Source organism: Sceloporus occidentalis, unplaced genomic scaffold, assembly GCF_023333645.1.
Source record: "Sceloporus occidentalis isolate IW3139 unplaced genomic scaffold, rSceOcc1.0.p SCAF_192, whole genome shotgun sequence".
Lineage (NCBI taxonomy): Eukaryota > Metazoa > Chordata > Lepidosauria > Squamata > Phrynosomatidae > Sceloporus > Sceloporus occidentalis.
This window is the reverse complement of record NW_028317172.1, coordinates 1591594-1612397: the sequence shown is the minus strand read 5'-3', so window position 1 is coordinate 1612397 and position 20804 is coordinate 1591594. Positions and strand designations below refer to the sequence as shown.

The window sequence follows — 20804 nt, the reverse complement described above, 5'->3', positions numbered from 1 at the left end:
ACTTAGAATTTTATATAAATTAGCATACATGTCAAAATGGTGCACAAGTAGTATTATCACTAGCAAAATGCATTTTAGTCCTTAATTAATGATAAGCAAATAGTTAGATACCTGTCACGGCCCCAGCGGTTAGACCTCCCGGTCAGCAACCGCAGCAGCCGCGAGGTAGGGGGAGACCCCCCGCTTCGGTCCGGCGGCCGCAGCTGCCGCGAAGAAAGGGGAGACCCCCCGCTTCGGACCAGCAGCAGCAACCGCCGCGAAGAAGGGGGAGACCCCCCGCCCCTGCACGGCAGCCTCAGCCGCAACTGCCGCGAGGAAGAGGGAGACCCCCTGCCCCCGCACGGCAGTCCCAGCCACAGCCACCGCGCAGAAGAGGAAGACCTCCCTCATCTACCCAGCAGCCGCAGCCACCACGGAGAAGGGGGAGACCTCCCGCTTCTACTCAGCAGCCGCAGCCGCTGCGAGGAAGAGGGAGACCACCTACCTCCACGAGATCCTCCCAGCAGCTGCAGCCGGGAGACGCGTCCTTCTCTGGAGTCCGGACTCGCTCTTCTGTACGCCACCCAGTGGCGCCGGCAGGTACTACCCCAACCTATATGGGAAGATTACGGAATCGCCAACCACAAGATGGCCACGCAGGAAGTGACGTAACGGCACTTTGAAAATTTGGCCGGAAATCTCCAATTAGTGCCTAACTTCCTGTGCCTATTTAAGAGACTTCAGAACTCTGAGACTTTGCCTTCTGATGGTCGTCTATGCCCTGTGCTAGCACCCAGATAGCATTTACCTGCTTGATTCCTGTATTTGACCTCGGCTTGTTCCTTGACTATCCTGATCTCTGGTATCCTGACCTCGGCTTGTTCCTTGACTATCCTGATCTCTGGTATCCTGACCTCGGCTTGTTCCTTGACTATCCTGCTCTCCGGTATCCTGACCTCGGCTCTCTGGACCATCCCTGCCAGTCCTACCTGACTATGGAGTCTCCTCTGTACGCTGTGTCGTGACAGAATCAGAAGGCCATCATGAGACCCGCTTCGGTAGGACAAGGGTCCACTGAGGCTCGACTTGACGAGATGGATCATCGTCTGGATCAATTTGCTCAAGCTCTTCAGACCTTGCTTCAGCGTACTGATCCTACACAGCAGGCACCTCAACCTGTGGCGGCTCCTACTCCACCGCCGTTACCAGTAGCCACGGTTCCTGCTCACCTGCCTTCACCCCAACGTTACGATGGTGATCCAGCAACCTGTCGGGGTTTTTTGAATCAGTGTGAGATACACTTTGAACTGTCTCCTTATGCCTTTCCCACTGAACGTGCCAAGGTGGGATACGTCATTTCACTCCTCACGGATAAAGCCTTGGCATGGGCTTCACCGCTTTGGGAGAGGAACGTCTCTACAGTGCGCTCCTATGCTGAATTTGTTTCCAGTCTACGTGCTGCGTTTGATACTCCGGGTAGAAGGGCCACCGCTTCTAATTCGCTCTTCACTATTCATCAGGGGTCCCGTCCGCTTCTGGAGTATGCTATAGAGTTCCGGACCCTGATGGGAGAGGTGAACTGGACTAATGAGGCATTAGTGGCCGCCTTCCTGAATGGACTTTCTGAGACCCTCAAGGACGAGACTGCTGCGAGAGACTTGCCCACGGAACTAGACTCCGTGATTTCGTATGTTTCCCAGATTGATCTGCGTCTCCGCCAAAGACAAGCTCAACGTGAGAGTCTGAGGTTATGTGACAAGGGTGGGAGATCTACTACACGCTTCTCGCCTCAGTTTTCTTCTGCCGCACCCTCGAACGAACCGTCTGAGGAACCCATGCAGTTGGGAGCCACTCGGGTCTCCGAACGAGAGAGGAACAGGCGGAGACGGGAGGGATTATGCTTTTACTGCGGACTCTCGGGTCACTTCATCGGACACTGTCCTAGCAAGCCGGGAAACGCCCGCACCTAGGTAGGCCAGGGGAACCTACCATAGGTGTGGTGAATTATTCCCCTAACGTGTTCACCACCCGCATGACTGTTCCGGTCCGTCTGGTCTGGGAGGCTGGATCCGTTGACACTGAGGCTTTCCTGGATTCCGGCGCTGCCGGCAACTTTATTGATTCGGTGTTTTGTGAGCAGCAATGCATTCCCACCCTATCCCTGCCCGTACCGCTAGCTGTTGAGGCTATTGATGGCAGACCGCTTCGTCCTGACCAGATTTCTCGCTCTACTGCTCCACTCAACCTTGCCGTCGGGATCGTACACAAGGAACGATTACAACTTCTCGTCATCCGCTCACCCTCCATTCCCATTATATTGGGATTTCCGTGGTTACAAGTACATAATCCTGCTATTGATTGGACTACGACTCAGCTCACGGCCTGGAGTGCGTCCTGTAAAGCACATTGCCTCACCCCTCTTAAGCATGCCACGGTTACAGCTTCTTCGAGGGAGACCTCCTCTCTGCCTGCACAGTACCAGGATTTCGCAGACGTCTTCGATAAGAAGGAGGCTGAGAAGCTACCACCACACAGGCCTTATGACTGCCCGATTGACTTGCTTCCTGGGACCATGCAACCCCGGGGGCGGGTTTACCCACTCTCCATTCCGGAGACCCAAGCTATGGAATCATATATAGAGGAGAATCTTCGCCGAGGATTTATCCGCCGGTCTGTCTCCCTGGCGGGCGCAGGTTTCTTCTTCGTGAAAAAGAAGAACGGGGAGCTTCGTCCTTGCATTGATTATCGTGGTCTAAACAAGATCACCAGGCGTAACACGTACCCTATTCCTCTAATCTCTGAACTTTTCGATAGGCTACGTGGGGCCACTATTTACACCAAGCTGGATCTCCGGGGTGCGTACAATCTCGTCCGGATCCGTGCGGACGACGAATGGAAGACTGCCTTCAATACTCGTTCAGGACATTACGAATATACTGTTATGCCGTTTGGGCTGTGCAACGCCCCGGCAGTCTTCCAAGAATTCATCAATGATTGCCTCCGGGACTTTCTCCAACAGTTTGTAGTGGTGTACCTGGACGACATTCTGATATACTCTTCGGATTTGCAGTCTCATCGTACCCATGTTACTCGCGTTTTGTCCCGACTACGGCTCCATGGACTATATGCTAAACTCGAGAAATGTGAGTTTGAGATCCAGAAGGTGACATTCCTAGGATATGTCATTACACCCTCTGGTTTCGAGATGGACCCATCCAAGGTCCAAGCCATCAGAGACTGGCCTCAACCCCTGGGTCTGAAACCCCTGCAGCGTTTTCTGGGGTTTGCGAACTATTACAGACGCTTTATACGTGACTACTCCAAGGTTGCGGCTCCTTTAACGTCCCTTACTAAGAAAGGGGCTAACACCCTGGAGTGGTCTCCTGAGGCCATTTCCGCTTTTTCTCTGCTCAAGACTAAATTTACCACCGCTCCTGTGTTGCGTCATCCTGATCCTCGGTTGCCATTTGTTCTGGAGGTCGATGCATCTGAAGCCGGAGTCGGGGCTGTCCTGTCCCAGAGAGTCTCATACAGTGGTCCTCTCCATCCGTGCGGATTCTTCTCCAGGAGATTCTCCCCGGCAGAGAGGAACTATGATGTGGGGAACAAGGAGCTGCTGGCTGTAATCCTGGCACTGGAGGAGTGGCGTCATCTTCTGGAGGGTGTTCAGATTCCTACGTTGATTCTAACGGACCACAAGAACCTTCAGTACATAGAGAATGCCAAGTGCCTAAATCCCCGACAGGCCAGGTGGGCTTTGTTTCTATCCCGATTTTCCTTTGTATTGACTTATCGTCCGGGTTCCAAGAACGTCAAGGCTGACGCCCTCTCCCGGATACATGTGCTTCCCGAGGAGGAGGGTCGTGCGCCGGAGCCCATTATACCTACTACCAAGGTTCTCGCTGCTCTACACCTTCGTTGCCGGACTCCCTTGCTTGACCGCATTTCTGGTTTACAAGCCCAAGCTCCAGCTTCGTTGCCGGTGGGGAAACTTTTTGTTCCTGCTAACCTCCGTACCCGCGTGCTTCGTCTGTCCCATGGCTCCAGAACTGCAGGCCACCCTGGGCTAGCATGTACCAAGGACCTCGTGTCCAGGACATTTTGGTGGCCAGAATGGAGCAGGGACACTGCCCTGTTTGTCCGCTCCTGCCTCAAGTGTGCTGCCAACAAGTCTTCTAGAAATCTCCCTGCTGGGCTGCTCCATCCATTACCTCGTCCTTCAAGGCCCTGGACTCACCTTGCCATGGACTTTATCGTAGAATTACCCAACTCCAAGGGATATACTGTCATCCTCATGATCGTCGATCGCTTTTCTAAGATGGCGCATATTATACCCTTGAGGAGACTGCCCACGGCTTCGGTGTTGGCTGACTTATTCATGCGGGAGATCGTCCGCCTCCATGGAGTCCCTACTGAGATTGTCTCCGACCGTGGCACTCAGTTTATTGCACGTTTTTGGCGCGAGTTCACTAGAGCCTTGGGTGTCACCCTGGCCTTTTCCTCCGCATACCACCCACAGTCCAACGGCGCAGCTTCGGTGCGGAGGGCTCTGGAATTGGCTGGTGAGCGACAGGAACTCCAAGCCAACAAACGGCGTTCTAGGAATCCTGCCTATTCTCCTGGGGACAGAGTGTGGTTGTCTACGAGGTACCTGCATGAAGCTGGCACCACGTTTTATCGGTCCTTTCTCGATTGTCCTCCGGGTGAACCCTGTCGCCTATGAACTCTCTCTGCCTAGGACACTCCGTATTCCTCGAGTCTTCCATGTCTCCCTATTAAAGCCGCTGGTTTGCAACCGCTTTTCGACCAGATCCTCTGTTTCGGAGACTTCAGCCACAGATATTTCGGGACGTACTCCTCAAGCTATCCTGAGGTCTCGCAGGCAACAAGGGAGTCTCCAATATCTGGTTCATTGGAGGGGACTTGGCCCAGAGGATCGTTCCTGGGTACCGGAGGCTCGATTTCATGCTCCTCACCTTGTGCGTGCATTCCTGGCTAGAGGGCGGAGTTGCTCTAACAGGGGCCGCCCTGAGGTCGCCCCTTTGAGGAGGGGTACTGTCACGGCCCCAGCGGTTAGACCTCCCGGTCAGCAACCGCAGCAGCCGCGAGGTAGGGGGAGACCCCCCGCTTCGGTCCGGCGGCCGCAGCTGCCGCGAAGAAAGGGGAGACCCCCCGCTTCGGACCAGCAGCAGCAACCGCCGCGAAGAAGGGGGAGACCCCCCGCCCCTGCACGGCAGCCTCAGCCGCAACTGCCGCGAGGAAGAGGGAGACCCCCTGCCCCCGCACGGCAGTCCCAGCCACAGCCACCGCGCAGAAGAGGAAGACCTCCCTCATCTACCCAGCAGCCGCAGCCACCACGGAGAAGGGGGAGACCTCCCGCTTCTACTCAGCAGCCGCAGCCGCCGCGAGGAAGAGGGAGACCACCTACCTGCACGAGATCCTCCCAGCAGCTGCAGCCGGGAGACGCGTCCTTCTCTGGAGTCCGGACTCGCTCTTCTGTACGCCACCCAGTGGCGCCGGCAGGTACTACCCCAACCTATATGGGAAGATTACGGAATCGCCAACCACAAGATGGCCACGCAGGAAGTGACGTAACGGCACTTTGAAAATTTGGCGGGAAATCTCCAATTAGTGCCTAACTTCCTGTGCCTATTGAAGAGACTTCAGAACTCTGAGACTTTGCCTTCTGATGGTCGTCTATGCCCTGTGCTAGCACCCAGATAGCGTTTACCTGCTTGATTCCTGTATTTGACCTCGGCTTGTTCCTTGACTATCCTGATCTCTGGTATCCTGACCTCGGCTTGTTCCTTGACTATCCTGATCTCTGGTATCCTGACCTCGGCTTGTTCCTTGACTATCCTGCTCTCCGGTATCCTGACCTCGGCTCTCTGGACCATCCCTGCCAGTCCTACCTGACTACGGAGTCTCCTCTGTACGCTGTGTCGTGACAATACCAAGACCAAATTAACGCGAGTCCTGACCTTGCAAACTGTCCAAAAAGAACATTTCCAAGCCCATATTTTCGATAAAGTGTATAGATTATTTTCACATTTTATTTTTGTTTAAAAATTGCTTGAAGCTTACTGTGAAACCTGTTCAAATTTAGAAGTTTCTAATAGATTTACAACTGGAATTACTGAATCTAACTATAAATGCACCCCCATACTGTTGTAAGCATTAAATCGCTGTGGACTACAGTTCCTATTTAGCAGAGCTCAGTGTAGGATAAGTATCTAAAGGCTGCCTAAGCATTATACGTATATGCTGTATATCAATGGAACACTAGAGATAGGGTGACCACATTTCCTAATTGCCATTCATCAAAGTTATGCTTGGGACTGGCGAAAACTTATTTGCCACCGCATTTTTCAGTATTTACGCAAACATTCACTGGTAACATAAAACGGAAATACTTCTATAAATGTTAGGCATCTTTTTTTATTGCTTTCTGAATGAGCAGGAACTTTAATATATATATATATATATATATATAACTTATTAACCATGTATAATAAATTGCAAAACATTTTACACATTTCTTAATGTATAAAAAAATTTAGCCTGTCCGCTCAATAATTTTCAACTTTAAGTACCACCCGAGGATACTAGCTCTGCTGGGAGCTCTCCTACCATGCTTTGTCCCGGATGGAGACTGCCCGGGACCCGGGACATGAAGTCCAATTGACATGTTGTCACCCTAGCTAGAGGTTAAAGTGAAAAGTTCTCCAGTGACTATAACCAAGTAGAGGACTTGGAAGATTCTAACAAGCAATCATAACAAGCAAACAACCATATAGCACATGCATTATTTTAACTCGATTCTAGGTTTATATTTCCACTGCTGCTAATGCTTGCGACACCTTGCTACATAGATGCTTGTCAAGGGTAAGTTTAGACACTTTTGCTAATGCGACAATAGCCAGTCATATTTATAATTAGGCACTTGTGTAAGTATGAGCACATACTTGTATAAATGAAGTCCTGATGTTATATCATACCCTTCGCTACAATGGCATTCTTGAGGATTGTCAGCTATGCAAGGCTTTAACATTGTTCCTTTCACACGCAGTGAAAATAAATATATTTATTACTTGTTTTTTTTTATCCCTCTGGTTATTTTAAAATGTGTTCACAGCTTCTTTGTAATACTATTAAGGTGATGAGTGAAGTACTTTGCTCAGGTTAATTTGGAACACTATTTGTGATTGACAAGTGCAAGTGGCTTGCGTAAACTGATTTTCCACTGGGACCAAAGACGATGTGGACATTTAATAATAGGGGAAAATGTGGGGTATTCTGTAAAACCTTGTTGATAAGCACCATAAGAATAGGTAAGAGCAGGAGTAGGAATGTTAGTGAGTAACTTGTAAGTTGGAGTATGTAAGTATGGTTATGCATTGAGTTTTGTGAAATTTCTGTTGAAATTGAAGATTTCATAGAAGACAAAGGAAGGGATTCTTTACAGTAAGGACAATAAAGGTATGGAATTCACTGCCTGGGGAGGTGGTGTTATCAAATACATTAGATGCCTTCAAAAGCGGTCTGTATATTTTCTTAGAAAGGCATGACATACAGGCTATAAATAGAATTAATATTTTAGAGCTTCTTGATCCAAGGAGAAATCCGATTGCCTTTTGGAGTCAAGAAGGAATTATTTCCCCTGATGGCAGAATTCAAAGTAGCTTAATTAGGGTTTTTTGCCTTCTTTTGGATCAAGAGTAGGAAGGTTAGGTAGAAGGGTTGAACTTGATGGTCTTTTTTCAACCTTATGTACTATGTAACTATGTGCCACCAACTTCTGCATGCATCCTTTATAAGCTTGAAGGCTGGACGAGTCGGGCTAAAGTTCATAAAATTGAGATCCATTACACCAAACATTTTCAATTTTTGTTAGTATCTCCTTCATGTCAATAGCTAGAAGATAAGATAGTGAGCAAGGGAAAAATAATAGGTTATGGATTTTGAGAAATAAACCACTTCTAACTGGTTTTAACTCCGAATTTGTAAGTGGATGATTTAATGTCATATTTTTGACATCATGGGCGGTCAGCATAAGAAGCTGAGAGTGGCGAGCAGAAATTTACAAGCCAAGTCTAATAGCTGCCTTATTGTGGCCTTTTTTGCTAATAGTAAGGGAAAATTCTTCCATTTACTAGGAATAAACACCAGCTATTTTTTGAGTATAATATTCCACAGGTAAGATTGTATGTGGAATTATACTATATCTGTTTATCATTAGAACAAATGTTATACCAGTGGCGGAACTACCGGGGTCGTGGCTGCGACCGGGCCCTGGAGGTCTGCCAGTCAGGGGGGCCCAAGGGGTGCCGAGCGGTCGTTTGCAACCCTTCTGTCTCCTCTGCTCCCTGCCGCTGCAACCGTCTGTCCCGGGTGCCGGCGCTTCACGCTGAGCGCCGGCATATGACGTCATATGCCGGCGCTCAGCAGTGAAGCCATGCGCACCACAGCAGAGCAGCGAGACAGAGGCCTCACGCCCCCACCACAGGACTGCCCGGTAAGTGACCTACAAAGGGGGGTAGGGAGAGGGTATATAGTGAGAAGGGTGGGATAGTGAGAAGGGGGGTAGGGAGAAGGTAGCTAGTGAGAAGGGTGGTAGGGAGAGGGTAGCTAGTGAGAAGGGGGGTAGGGAGAGGGTAGATAGTGAGAAGGGGGGCAGGGAGAGGGTAGATAGTGAGAAGGGGGGTAGGGAGAGGGTAGATAGTGAGAAGAGGGGAGTAGGGAGAGGGTAGATAGTGAGAAGGGGGTAGGGAGAGGGTAGATAGTGAGAAGGGGGTAGGGAGAGGGTAGATAGTAAGAAGGGAGGTAGGGAGAGGGTAGATAGTGAAAAGGGGGGTAGGGAGAGGGTAGATAGTGAGAATGGGTGGTTAGGGAGAGAGTAGATAGTGAGAAGAGAGGGAGAGGGTAGATAACCTGAGAAGGGGGGAGAGGGGGTAGATAGTGTGAGAAGGAGGTAGATGGTGTGAGAAGGGGGTACACTGGGTTGGGGTGGGGGGGGATTCTTGCACCGGGGCCCTGAGGCTTCTAGTTACGCCCCTGTGTTATACATTGTCTAAACAGAATCATCTTTGCATAGTGCATATTGCTTTATTTAAATCTCTTCATTCTAAATGATAATAACTTTTTACAACTTTTTTTTTTTAACTTTTTAACAGTACATTTTATTATGTCAGATAGTTCAGATTTATGCATCAAAATTTATTTCATTGTCCTACTTTTTTTTAGGTATGGACTTGAAAGCAACGTTCTCAGATTTGTAGCAAAACTTGTCACCAACAATCCCATTGATGAGGATCGCAAGTTCATTGTATCCTATTTCTTGTGTGATGACACCATATCTGTTTTTGAACCACCGCAAAGAAACTCAGGTAATCAAAATTAATGTCTAGCTATATTCAGGCTTGGTGTATATTTTATTTGGTTAATTATTGACTTTTACATTCTACCACAGACCATTAAAAATAGGCATAACATTTTTATTTTAAAATGGAACTGATTTTGACATTCTAATTACAAAAGTTACTGTAGGTTCTAGGTCAGGTAATGTAAAATTTAGGAGTGTAAAAACTACTAAAGGTTTTGTCTCTTGTTCTATTGTGAAATACAAGGAATATAAATGCAAATAAAGATAATGATATAATAATGTATAAAATACATTTTTTAAGTTTACTTTAGCTGTGACTTTTGTTATGGATAAAATAGCAAAGAAACAAGGTATGTGTTAAAATTGATTATCATACTGGCATGAATACAAGATACACCATAATATATTTGCATATATTTAGAAATTAAAGTCGGGCTTACCGTGTATTTGTTATGATTTAAGGCTACACATTAGCACAAATTAATACAGTAAGCAAAACATGATGCCTGTACTATATTATTTTACAATGTTAGCTTGTAATTCCATGCATGCAGCACATATGTAATAGCAAGTGTGTATTTTTAATTAAACATTTAAGCTCAGTGGCGACTCTAGAAACAATATATAGGGGGGCACACAAGATACCACAGTCAAACTGGGGGGGCATTAATAATTTCCACCATTAAATCATACCACTGAAAAAACACACACACACACACACATATATATATATATATATATATATATATATTGCCAAAAGTAATGTGCTATGGAATGATACTTTTGTTATTGGACAATACAATACTTGATCATTCAACATGGGAAGCCTGAAGCCACAATTTAGTACGACTAATCCTTGAAATCCTTTAAACAACACAATACCTTAACTTTTGCACTAAATGATTTCACGGCCTAATATTAGTCCCTGCTGCCGATATATATAGAAATATATATAGAAATATTAGACCCTGCTGCAGATAGCAGGTATAGATCAACACATTAACACACAAACCCAGCTTTGCATGTATAGATCAATTGAAATTCACTTGTGATCTCAGCACTGAAGGTATATATCAAATAAACAGAATCAGACATACAAATCCTGTATTTGCAGGTATACAATAATAATATATGAAATGTAGCATTGCAGGTATAGATCAAATAAATACATGGAAACAGCATTGCAGGTATTAATCAACTGAACAAGACATACAAACCCTGTATTTGCAGGTATACATAAATAATGTATGGAAACATAGCATAGCAGATATGGATCTAGAGAATAACACAGAAACCCAGCTTTGCCGGTACAGATCAATTGGAATTCACATAAAAACACGGCATTAAAGGTATATTTAAAACCCCCTAAATTACAGGGATAGATCACAGGTTGCACACCCCAACCACGCTGCCCACATAGAACCTGGCCAGCACCCAGATAACACACATAAGATTTGCCATCTTTGTCCCATATACACCCTGCCTGTGCCATCTTGTTCCCCAAGGCTCAAACATCCTGCTAGTGCCATCTTTGCCCTTCCACAATTATACATCTATGATACACACAAACACTGTGTACTTTTTGTGCCATAATTTAACTCCCTACGTGAGCAGTAATGCCACGTCAAGGCTTCAACCCTAATTACTGATCATTCACACGCCTTTCATATCTCCATTCACTCACAGAAGCACACACCATTCTTTCCCCTTACAATCCCAAAGAAATGATGGTAAAGGGAGAAAAAAAAAAACACTTTTACAGCAAAAATAAGTTTTGCAGTAAAAATGCAAGGCGCTCCAGCGATGAGATGTTTACTCACGTACCGCACAGGCTAAATGGCTGATTTTAATAATATTTGCAGTTCATCAGGATTTCAAAAAATGCCTCCCTCTACCGTTGGCTAAATTTAACCCCATGATCAAAGGGATCATAGGGTTAAAAATTAGTATCGGCCATTTTTAAAAAGGGAATGTGACTTTTTATAGCTATATGATCGCTGTGGTAACATTGGCTACCACAGTTATCATTTAGCTAGAATACTTAAACTTATTTTTTTTTTTTAAAGTTAAACTACTTTATGTTTAAATAATTTAATTTGGGGGTCTCTAGGCAATTTTGATCTTTTTTTATCTGCCTTTAGAAACCCCCAAATCATTTTTTTTTACATTTTTATTTTTTTTAACTTAATATTTTTTATTCTTTTTTTACAATCTATATACCGTTGGAAAGGTGAGGCGATTACCTTTCCAAAAGTATATGTTGGGGGTATGTAGCTGCTTAGATGCCTGAGATACAGGCATCTAAGCAGCATGCCCCCATACCTCTTTAACTGACAATTGTCAGTTGTTAATGAAGTTGCGTGGTGACGTCACGTGTCATTGCGCGAGACGTCACCAGGCAGATCGGGTGGCCCCGGTGATGCCCTTCAGTGTGAGGGGCAGATCGCCGGGGTAGGTGGTGATGAAGGTCCACAGACCTCCGTCAAGGTAAGATAGTGCTAGTGACGGCATGGTGCCGTCGTCAGCACCTGACTGGGACTGCTAGCGACGGCACCATGCCGTCGTTAGCAGTCAAGGACTGTCCTGGGTGGTTACAAATTCGGCGGGGGGGCAAGGAATAACCTAGGGGGGGCAATTGCCCCCCCTTGCCCCCCTGTAGCGACGCCACTGTTTAAGCTTATACTGGTTCCCTTCACATTCCCTGTTTCAGGGTTTTATGGGTACTTTTATAAGAAGTGCCATTATAATGGTATCTGCCTTTTTAGCATCAATATATACAGTACATATTTTCTAACTATAGCATGTATAGTTTTGCAAAGTTGTGACATTCTGTGGTTGCTCAGGAACAAAAACATCCAACTTTTAAGGTTTTTTTAATTTATACATTGTTTTAGATTACTTTTTTAAAAACAGTGCTTTTTTTTTTGCTCTGAATTTACACCCCAATAATATATGAATGAACCTCCAAAATATGGGGTATATTTATTCTACAGTCTCAAAATGTGTTTTTGTACTTGTTGATTCTGCTAAAAACTAACATAAATAATAGCTCAATAACTCAAAACATTTTTAGGAGTACTTGGTGGTAAATTTTTGGAAAGATGTCGGATTAAGAAACCTGGACAAGAACTTTTCAAGAGTGAGCTGTCAGAATACTTTAAGGCTGATGACCTTTTTGTTGGAGCCAGAGTTACCTTCAATGGCCACAATTTGATTCTAGTTGACGCAGATGAATATGTTTTCAATTACATGGAAAAAAATGTGAATGAGGTGAGTAAGTTGTTACTTAACTTTGCGCTGCGTAAACTGTTGGCGCTAAATAAATAAAAGATAATAATAATAATAATTTGCACCTGGGACTCAGAAGTACCGGTAAGTGTGTGTGGGGGGGGACAGGAGGATCCAGGTCCCCTGCATCGCTGCGGGGGATCTGGATCTTAGTCTCATAGTCAGACCTAGTTGAGGTCCGATTATAAGACGAGGGGTATTTTTCTTATTTTTTAGTAGCTACTAGTAATGCATTTCTTACTTTTTGCCTAAAGACCCTTGGAACATTTTTCCAGGTCCACATTAATTCAAGATTACCAATAATTCCTGCAACATGATTTTGATCTTAATTCTTGCTCAAAAATAGCTACTAATATGATGTTCAATTACATAACCCTAAATAACATCATCCCTTATAGTAGGATATACGCGTTTTCATGCGTTAACAAATAAGTTGGGGCAAATTGGCCACATATGTGCATGGGTGTCAACAGAGACCTAGGCCAACTAGGCCTAGGGTGGTAGGTCCAGGGGTCCAACTGGCCTATTTACTGTGCTAATAAAACAACTGTCTGTGCTTAAGCAGAAGTAGACAACGTTCACAACTATCAGCAGTTTTCTATCAAGTAGAAAGGTAGGTATAAGGAAAACAGAGGATTTAATATTTAATTACTTGCCCTGTCTATATCCCATACACTCTGAAAAAGGGGGAATTTGTAGAGCCACTGATTTTTTGGGAGGGAGGTGGCTCTGTTAGCCATTGCATAACTAATACCCAGTAACTGGAGAAGCCAATACTCTGCATTCTTTAGTTATTTCACGGTAATTCATACACACAAAGCATTGACATTGGCTTATGCCTGACAGAAGAAAAATGCTCAGAAATAAACATCATTTGGAAGTTGAGCTTGGCTACAAACCTTGCAAGATAAGAGAAGTTTATGTTTCATCTTAAAATATTCACAATCTATAAAACATTGCCAGGCTGAATACCAGAATAATAGCCATTCTTTACCCTCCTGTGACATTCCATGGTTTATTAATACATTTTCCTAGCCAGAAACAACTAATCTAATTCCTTTGTTGTGTTTCTGCATGCACACAAACAACCAACTTGATTTTAACAAGTTTGGCATAGTCAAATCAATGTTGACTTTCAATTGAAAAAAATATCCAAAATATGTTTTTGTTTAAGTTCTATAAGACATTTACATATTTTTTTTTTAAGATTAGTTAGTTGAAACTGGATAAATAACTTAGGCAAAAAAAGAATCTACTTTATAGTTTCAGGGCCGTAGGAAGGGTGAGACAAGAGAGGCACTCGACTCCGGCCCAGCTGCAAGGGTGCGCACAGCCACCCGATCGGCAGCTACAGCCTGCAGGATTGGTTGTGGAGATCACAGATCTTCCTAACCAGCCCAACATTAGGGTTGTCATCCAAACGAATGGGCACACTGGACAGTTGCCCAAGGTCCTCGCATTCCAGGTAGCCCATAGTGAATCTAGCTGCTTCCAGCAATGTGATTCACCACAAAGCCCTTAAAAACAGCGTATCTATAGGGGATGGGGCGAGCGGAGAGGCTGCCTCCCCTGGGCCGGAATTCATGAATGCTGGTCTAGGAAAGAGGTGTCCGATGAGCAGGGCTGGTTTGGGAGACCACAATCCCCCTCTAACCGGACCAACATTAGGGAGCGTGAGGTCTGTCACTTCAGACCTCGGCTTCCGTGCTCCCTAATCACTACGCCGCAGCAATTGATGCCGAGCGCTGGGATATAACGTCGTACCCCGCGCTCTGCATCAATAGCCGGCGCGTAGTGATAAGGGAGCACTAAAGCAGAGGTCTGAAATGACAGACCCCGCACTCCCACAACTGGATGGAGGATGGAAGATGAGAAAGGTCTTTGTTGGGAGAAAGGAGTGTAAGGGCAGTGTATGTGTATATATGTGTGTGACAGAAATAAAATGCCCAGAAGATGGTGTAAGATTAAAGGCAGCGGTGTGTAAGGGCAGTGTGTGTATATGTGTGTATGGACCAGCTTGTGTAAGGGCAGTGTATGCATATATGTGTGTGTATGGGCAGGTGTGTGTAAGAGCAGTGTAGGTATTTGTAAGCTGGTATGTGTGTGTGTGTGTGTGTAAAGGCAGGGGTGAGTGAGGGCAATGTGTGTATTTATATGTGTGTGTATAGACCAAATTGTGTCCAATCACTTGGCCAACCTTTTCCTCATTGGCGGAATGGGGGGAGTGGTTGTCCCTATGGTGAGTGAGGAGACACCGCACTATTGCGGAAATATTCTAAAGAGAAGAGAAGAATGCAGAAGGAGAAGCAAAGACAGACCAGGAGAAGAAGAATCGGAGATGGAGCAGCAGATGAGGAAAAGCAGAATTGGATATGGGGCAGTGCAGAAGGTGAAGCAGAATCGGAAAAAGGGAAGCAGAGAAGAGGAAGTGGTTGTTGTAGAAAATAGGAAAAGTGAGAGTAACAAATTTTTCTTTTTGAAGAAAATCCCTCCAAACTTATTCTGATCTGAAAGTGCAGGAAACAAAATTCATTATCAAAAAACGAATAGACCGAAAATGAATAAAAAAAAATGTTTTTGGTCTACATGCATGAGTGGCAATGACGGTTCATTTAAAGCAAATGCCTGGTGGACCAGTGTAGGTCCGGAGTATGAGACTGTATCGTTCCATATATTCACCTTCTTCAACATAACACTGCAGGCAGAACTCACCCATCTCATAATAGTTTTCACATAGTTCATGCTGGTTACCTATTGTGATGTCTATTACCACATAACTTCACACCAGGTAGACTATGCATGTTCTTTGGAGATGGACAATGCTGGTACCATGGGACAGGTGGCATTTCAATGATTTTCTTGGTCAGCCTGCCCACTACTGTCGATTATGGGAGTATCGATTACGGTATATATATCGAAATATAGTTTACCAAACTCTGAAAATGAACAGTAGCTTAAAAGTGAAATAATACTTTTATGGATACCTACAGTGCTCTGGCAAAACTTTGGGTATTATGGGTTAATTTTAATAACACAGTTTTATAATGTCTATTTTCCTACACTTGCTCCTTTGTAAATCATTCTAGTATCTGTCACTTTTACCAAATCTGACATTTTACAATTTAGTACAGTACATAAAACAATGTAGCTATGTTAACACATTTAAATAAGCTATATATACATATTGGAACCCCACATTGCAAATGACTTAACTTCCCCCTTTCAGGATCTGCATGATTATTCCTTCTAATAAGTTATCTCCACCTTGTTGTTAAATTGCTCATTGTTGATTCAAGCAGCCAGGAAAGAAAACTGATTTGATTATGCTATTTTGACATCTTTTATTTTGATCATAATAATAAACCAATATATAGGAATATTGTTGCAGATGTTCTCCTAAACAGTCAATCAGTAAATACTGTGGTGTTCATCATGTATCAGCTCAGCATGCTGTAGGGAAAAATGGCACACATAAATTTTTAGGGTTATTTTTATTGCATGTGCTTTTAAACATAGTTTCATAGTTACTTTGATTTTCTCCACTAATAACAGATTTCCTATGATTTCCTTCACCTGGGTTTTTGTGTTGTGCTTTAAAACAATTTTATGAGAGCAACAGCAAGCACACAAGTCTACCACTGGGTGGAGAGCTGGTCTAAGAAATACTGACTTTTGTATTTCTTTTCATCTTTTTTTTTATGTGTAGAGATGACTTTCCATTGAATATCCGCCACTTAATCAGATTATTTGACTGCCTTATGAGTTTATCCTGCTTAAACCCAATTCTTTTTCCAGTCTGGTTTTGATATGGAAAGATTTTTAGACATGCTTCTGGAAATTGTATAAGTGAAATACTTTATCCAAATCAGATTACAATAGGAGTGTAGGAAACACAGCTTTTGTCGAGGGTAGGTGTAGGCTAATACTGCGTGCACTGGTTCTGTCTGGAGTAATATGGGGGATTGCTTCACCGCATTCCCATTTAGTACTACAGAAAACATCTTGTCAGAATTTAATTGAGCAGTCATATGTTTTGCATTAATTTAATTTAACCCCTTAATGACAAAGCCCGTACATATACGGGCTCGAAATGCATTGTTTTCAATGGGTTTAGGGACCGCCCATTGTCCTTAATGGGATAAACAAAGATGCTACCTTGTGTAGAGTACTTTTATTGGATATAATCTGCCCCCCTCATTTTTATGATCCATCAGGTTAATGTGCCAGAGGTGCTACAGGACAGTGTTGGGTTTGATCCCAGACCTGGTCACACAGTTTGCTCATTGAAAATGGGCATCATACCTATTTAATGCAATGAACTTATATCAAGGCAGATGGTAAAATGTGCAAATTTGCATAATATCAATATAGAAGGAGAGCACTGTAATTTTAATACTGGTTCTTACCATAGATCTGGTATTATCAGTCTTACTTAAGTTTACTGCCCTTGAAAGCCACACTCAAGAAAATGCATATTAAAGCACATGAGAGTACTTTAATATGTATTATTCCAAATGAAAAAAAATAACGCCTATGCTGCAAACAATTTAATTGTACAAGCATTAGCATTGCCACAGAGAATCAGCTTGGTATGGTATTAAAGCAGGGAAAGTAATTTCCCTCCCGACTTTCAAGAAACATCTAAAAACCCACTTCTTCAGAGAAGCCGCACCATCTTAGCTGCTAGAACCTCCTTGTCATTGATACAACCTCACACTATCTCTCACCCCTTTCTCTGTGCCGTATGTTTGTCACCCCATTTCCCTCTAGATTGTAAGCTTGCGAGCAGAGCTCTCTCCACCTATGTATCGGTTTGTCTTAGTCTGCCAATTCTTGTCTTGTCATATCCCTTGAATTTATGTATTGTTTTAAGCGCTGCGTAAACTGTTGGCGCTATATAAATAAAAGATAATAATAATAATAAAATATCACTTGACTGCCTACAATGGAAGCCTCGAAATCTATAGATACAAGAAGTTCATTGGTGCCAAATTAAATAAAATCATGTTTTGTTGATGCTAACCCATATTTCTTTATAAAGCACTAAATTTTATGCTCAAGAAGAAAAATATTTTTTTTCTTAAGACTTCATCTTTAACTCTACACAGTAGATGCTAACTCAAATTTCTGTATACAGATCTGCTTTTAATGTTCAAAGAATGACATTTTTATTTTCCATGAGACTTCCCGTTTAAACTGCAAATACAGCTGCAAGCAGTAGATATCCGCTTTTATTCCATATTTTGTAGTACATTTCCTAACTGTGCATAGCTGGGGGCTCCCATCATGTTAATGAGCTCCTGCTAAGCTAACTGCTGCCATATGTTCTTCCGGTTCATACAGCACTATAGAATATAAATGTTACATCAATGCTTCCTTTCACAAAATTTATATGTTACAGCTTTCTAAGAAATAATTGTGTATTTTCTATTACATGCTAGATATTTTTTTTTATTTTCAAATACCAAAAAGGTAATAATTGGTCATTCTACTGTATGTTATTAATTTTGCTATGCGTTTTATATTGATCCATACTATTCGGGTGTATACTGTCCCTTTAATGTATGGTGCTTATTAAATATACATCTTATGAGACTCCAAAGATTTCTTGCAGTATATTTTCTTTAAGCACCCCCAGTAAGGGCAGAATATTGTCACTCAGCTTATATATAGCGTAATGCATACGTAATGCGTATTTTAAGGTTTTAACAGATCTGCCGGGTAGGTTTCACTTAAGAGTACAGAATGGTAAGAAATTAACAGCATTGTAGATAAAGATTGTAATCTTCTAGATTATAAAGTGGTTTTTAGCCTGACCCTCTCCACATTTTTGTTTCTGTAAGTCTAAGTTGTTTAGATGTGCTGCACAACTTTATATGTCTTGTTAACCTATTATACAGAGATGCAGAATATGATGGTGCTATATATAAATAATAAATAATAATAATAATTTTTTTAATCTTTAATTTCTAGTTCCCTATGGCTGACATTAATGCCATTATAAGTAAATTGAGAAGTATCACAGAGCCAAGATCTAGGGAAATCAAGGAACTGTTTGCAGCTAGAGATCCTCAAAACACCAATGAGATGGCTTATGAAACGTTCAGGTATGAAATGTGCTTCTTAATCAGACTTACAGTGTACTGTCCTTTATATCAAAAAATCGTCATTAATGACACACATGGGATTGTTTTATTTCATATAGTACATTTGTAGAAGCCAAGGTTCCTTTAGAATAAAACTATTCTCACATATGATTTGCTGTGAGCCAACCAACATGAACACTTATGCTAACAGGATGCTAACAGCGGGTAGTCCTTGCTGAATTATATAAGGGGGTATCCTAAAACTTTTCCAGATATGGTAAAGCTTTAATTGCCTTTGTAAGTGAAATATGACACAAAACAAATAACATTGGTTTCTGATTACACTGTTCAATGGACTACAATGGGAAAACTAATTTTCCCAATATACTATTATTGTTATTCATTGCTCATTAAATGCATATTGTGTCATTTAAAGTCCTGTACTCCATAGTTAGCTGAAAGGCAGCAGGATTTTTATACTAGATACTCTCTGGTTTCCAAAATCTCTTTATGCAGAAGACCGTGCTGATAGCTGATCATCCATCAAAATGATTTAGTAAGCCATAAGCTGAATGAATTATCATCATATTCACAGCTGTACTTCCTAAAACCATAAAGGGAGTCTGCGTGTTGTTTGACACGTAGCGCTCTGCATTTAATATATTTGTTCAAAGTGTCATCAGTTTGAGATGTTTGACCACCAACTAACACTTGTGTCTGAAGGATAAATATACTGTCTGACAAACACATTACTATTCAGGCAAGCCCTAATTAACAGACATAAACTTATTTTAATTAGCACAATATTTTTTTTTTAAAGCATCCTTACCAACAGAAACAATATATTTGTAAAATGTTATAAATGCCCTAATTGATCTCGGTGTTCCCTTGACCTTGTAATATCTTTGTCATTAACCAACACACTTCTTTATTCTGTAAGAATTTGATATCCATGCAAAAAAAAAATCTTTAATCGAAACTCTCCAATAAAAACTTATTATATATAAAAAAAAAATGCCCTACTTGTGATGTTACAACAGAATCAATATTTAATTGAGGAAGATGAGAACCCAACATGTTTCTACTTTCGTCCGCTATCTATAACCCATTGACATACTGTTTGGCTTTCTCAGATCTCAGATCTATATTTGAGCTCATTGTACTGAATTGATGTAACAGTCTCAGTTCCAGGTCTCATCTGAAAGGATGTCTTAAACAGTAAATTCATTTTATATGATTTTAGATAACATTATATATGTTCCTATACGAAATGTAAGAGAAATACAGAAATGTGGGAATTGGGGCAACCCTTAGTTAATTTGAATTTGTTCATTTTTTTTGTCCAAAATCTGAATATTAATTTAACCCTATAGGAAAAAAGTTTTACTAGTAAATAATAATTCATGTCTATTTTTTTTTTTAAATTTCCTTTAATTTACCAACCTGCCCCCAGTTATGCTCATCTGCCGCCAGTTATGCACATCTGCCCCAGGCATGCCTTATATCCTCCTATATGCCACTCTGCCCCATGTTATGCCTTTTAACCCCCTATATGCCACTCTGGCATATAGGGGGTTAAAAGGCATATCATGGGACAGAGTGGCATATAGGGGGACACTTACATACCCAGACACTAATATACCCACCCAGACACTAATATACCCACCCAGACACTTACCTACCCACTGAGACACTTCCCTACCCACTCTGACACTTACCTACCCACCGAGACACTTACCTACCTACCCAGCCACTAATATACCCACTCAGGCACTTCACTCACCGCGATGCCTCAGCAGGCGCTTGCTGCAGCTCCCACGGGATTTCAGCATGACGCTGTGTGACCCCGCTAGGCCCCGCCTCCTCCAGAAAATTGAAGAGGTCTACCGGATCTGCTTTGGGACGGCACAGCGCCGCCGGGTCCCGGTCCTGCAGCAATCTCCCCAACCGGCTCTGCTTCCCCGCAGTGGGCGGGCTATCCCGGGAGCAGGAAGGTACGCGCGTATGCGACCTCGGCTGCTGCCTGCACTTTCGCCGGCGCTCGGTGATAGACGCTGGCAGCAGCTGAG

General features: G+C 43.2%; 1 protein-coding gene across 1 annotated transcript in view; it reads left to right on the top strand.

The window, feature by feature from the left end:
• The window catches only part of LOC149278381 (EF-hand domain-containing family member C2-like), a 52443-nt gene that overhangs the window by 18736 nt on the left and 12903 nt on the right, over positions 1 to 20804 (top strand). The window contains exons 9-11 of the mRNA XM_089502078.1: positions 9223 to 9365; positions 12435 to 12631; positions 18623 to 18756. Of these exons, the coding sequence (XP_089358204.1) occupies positions 9223 to 9365; positions 12435 to 12631; positions 18623 to 18756 (474 nt within the window). The remainder of the gene's footprint in view (positions 1 to 9222; positions 9366 to 12434; positions 12632 to 18622; positions 18757 to 20804) is intronic.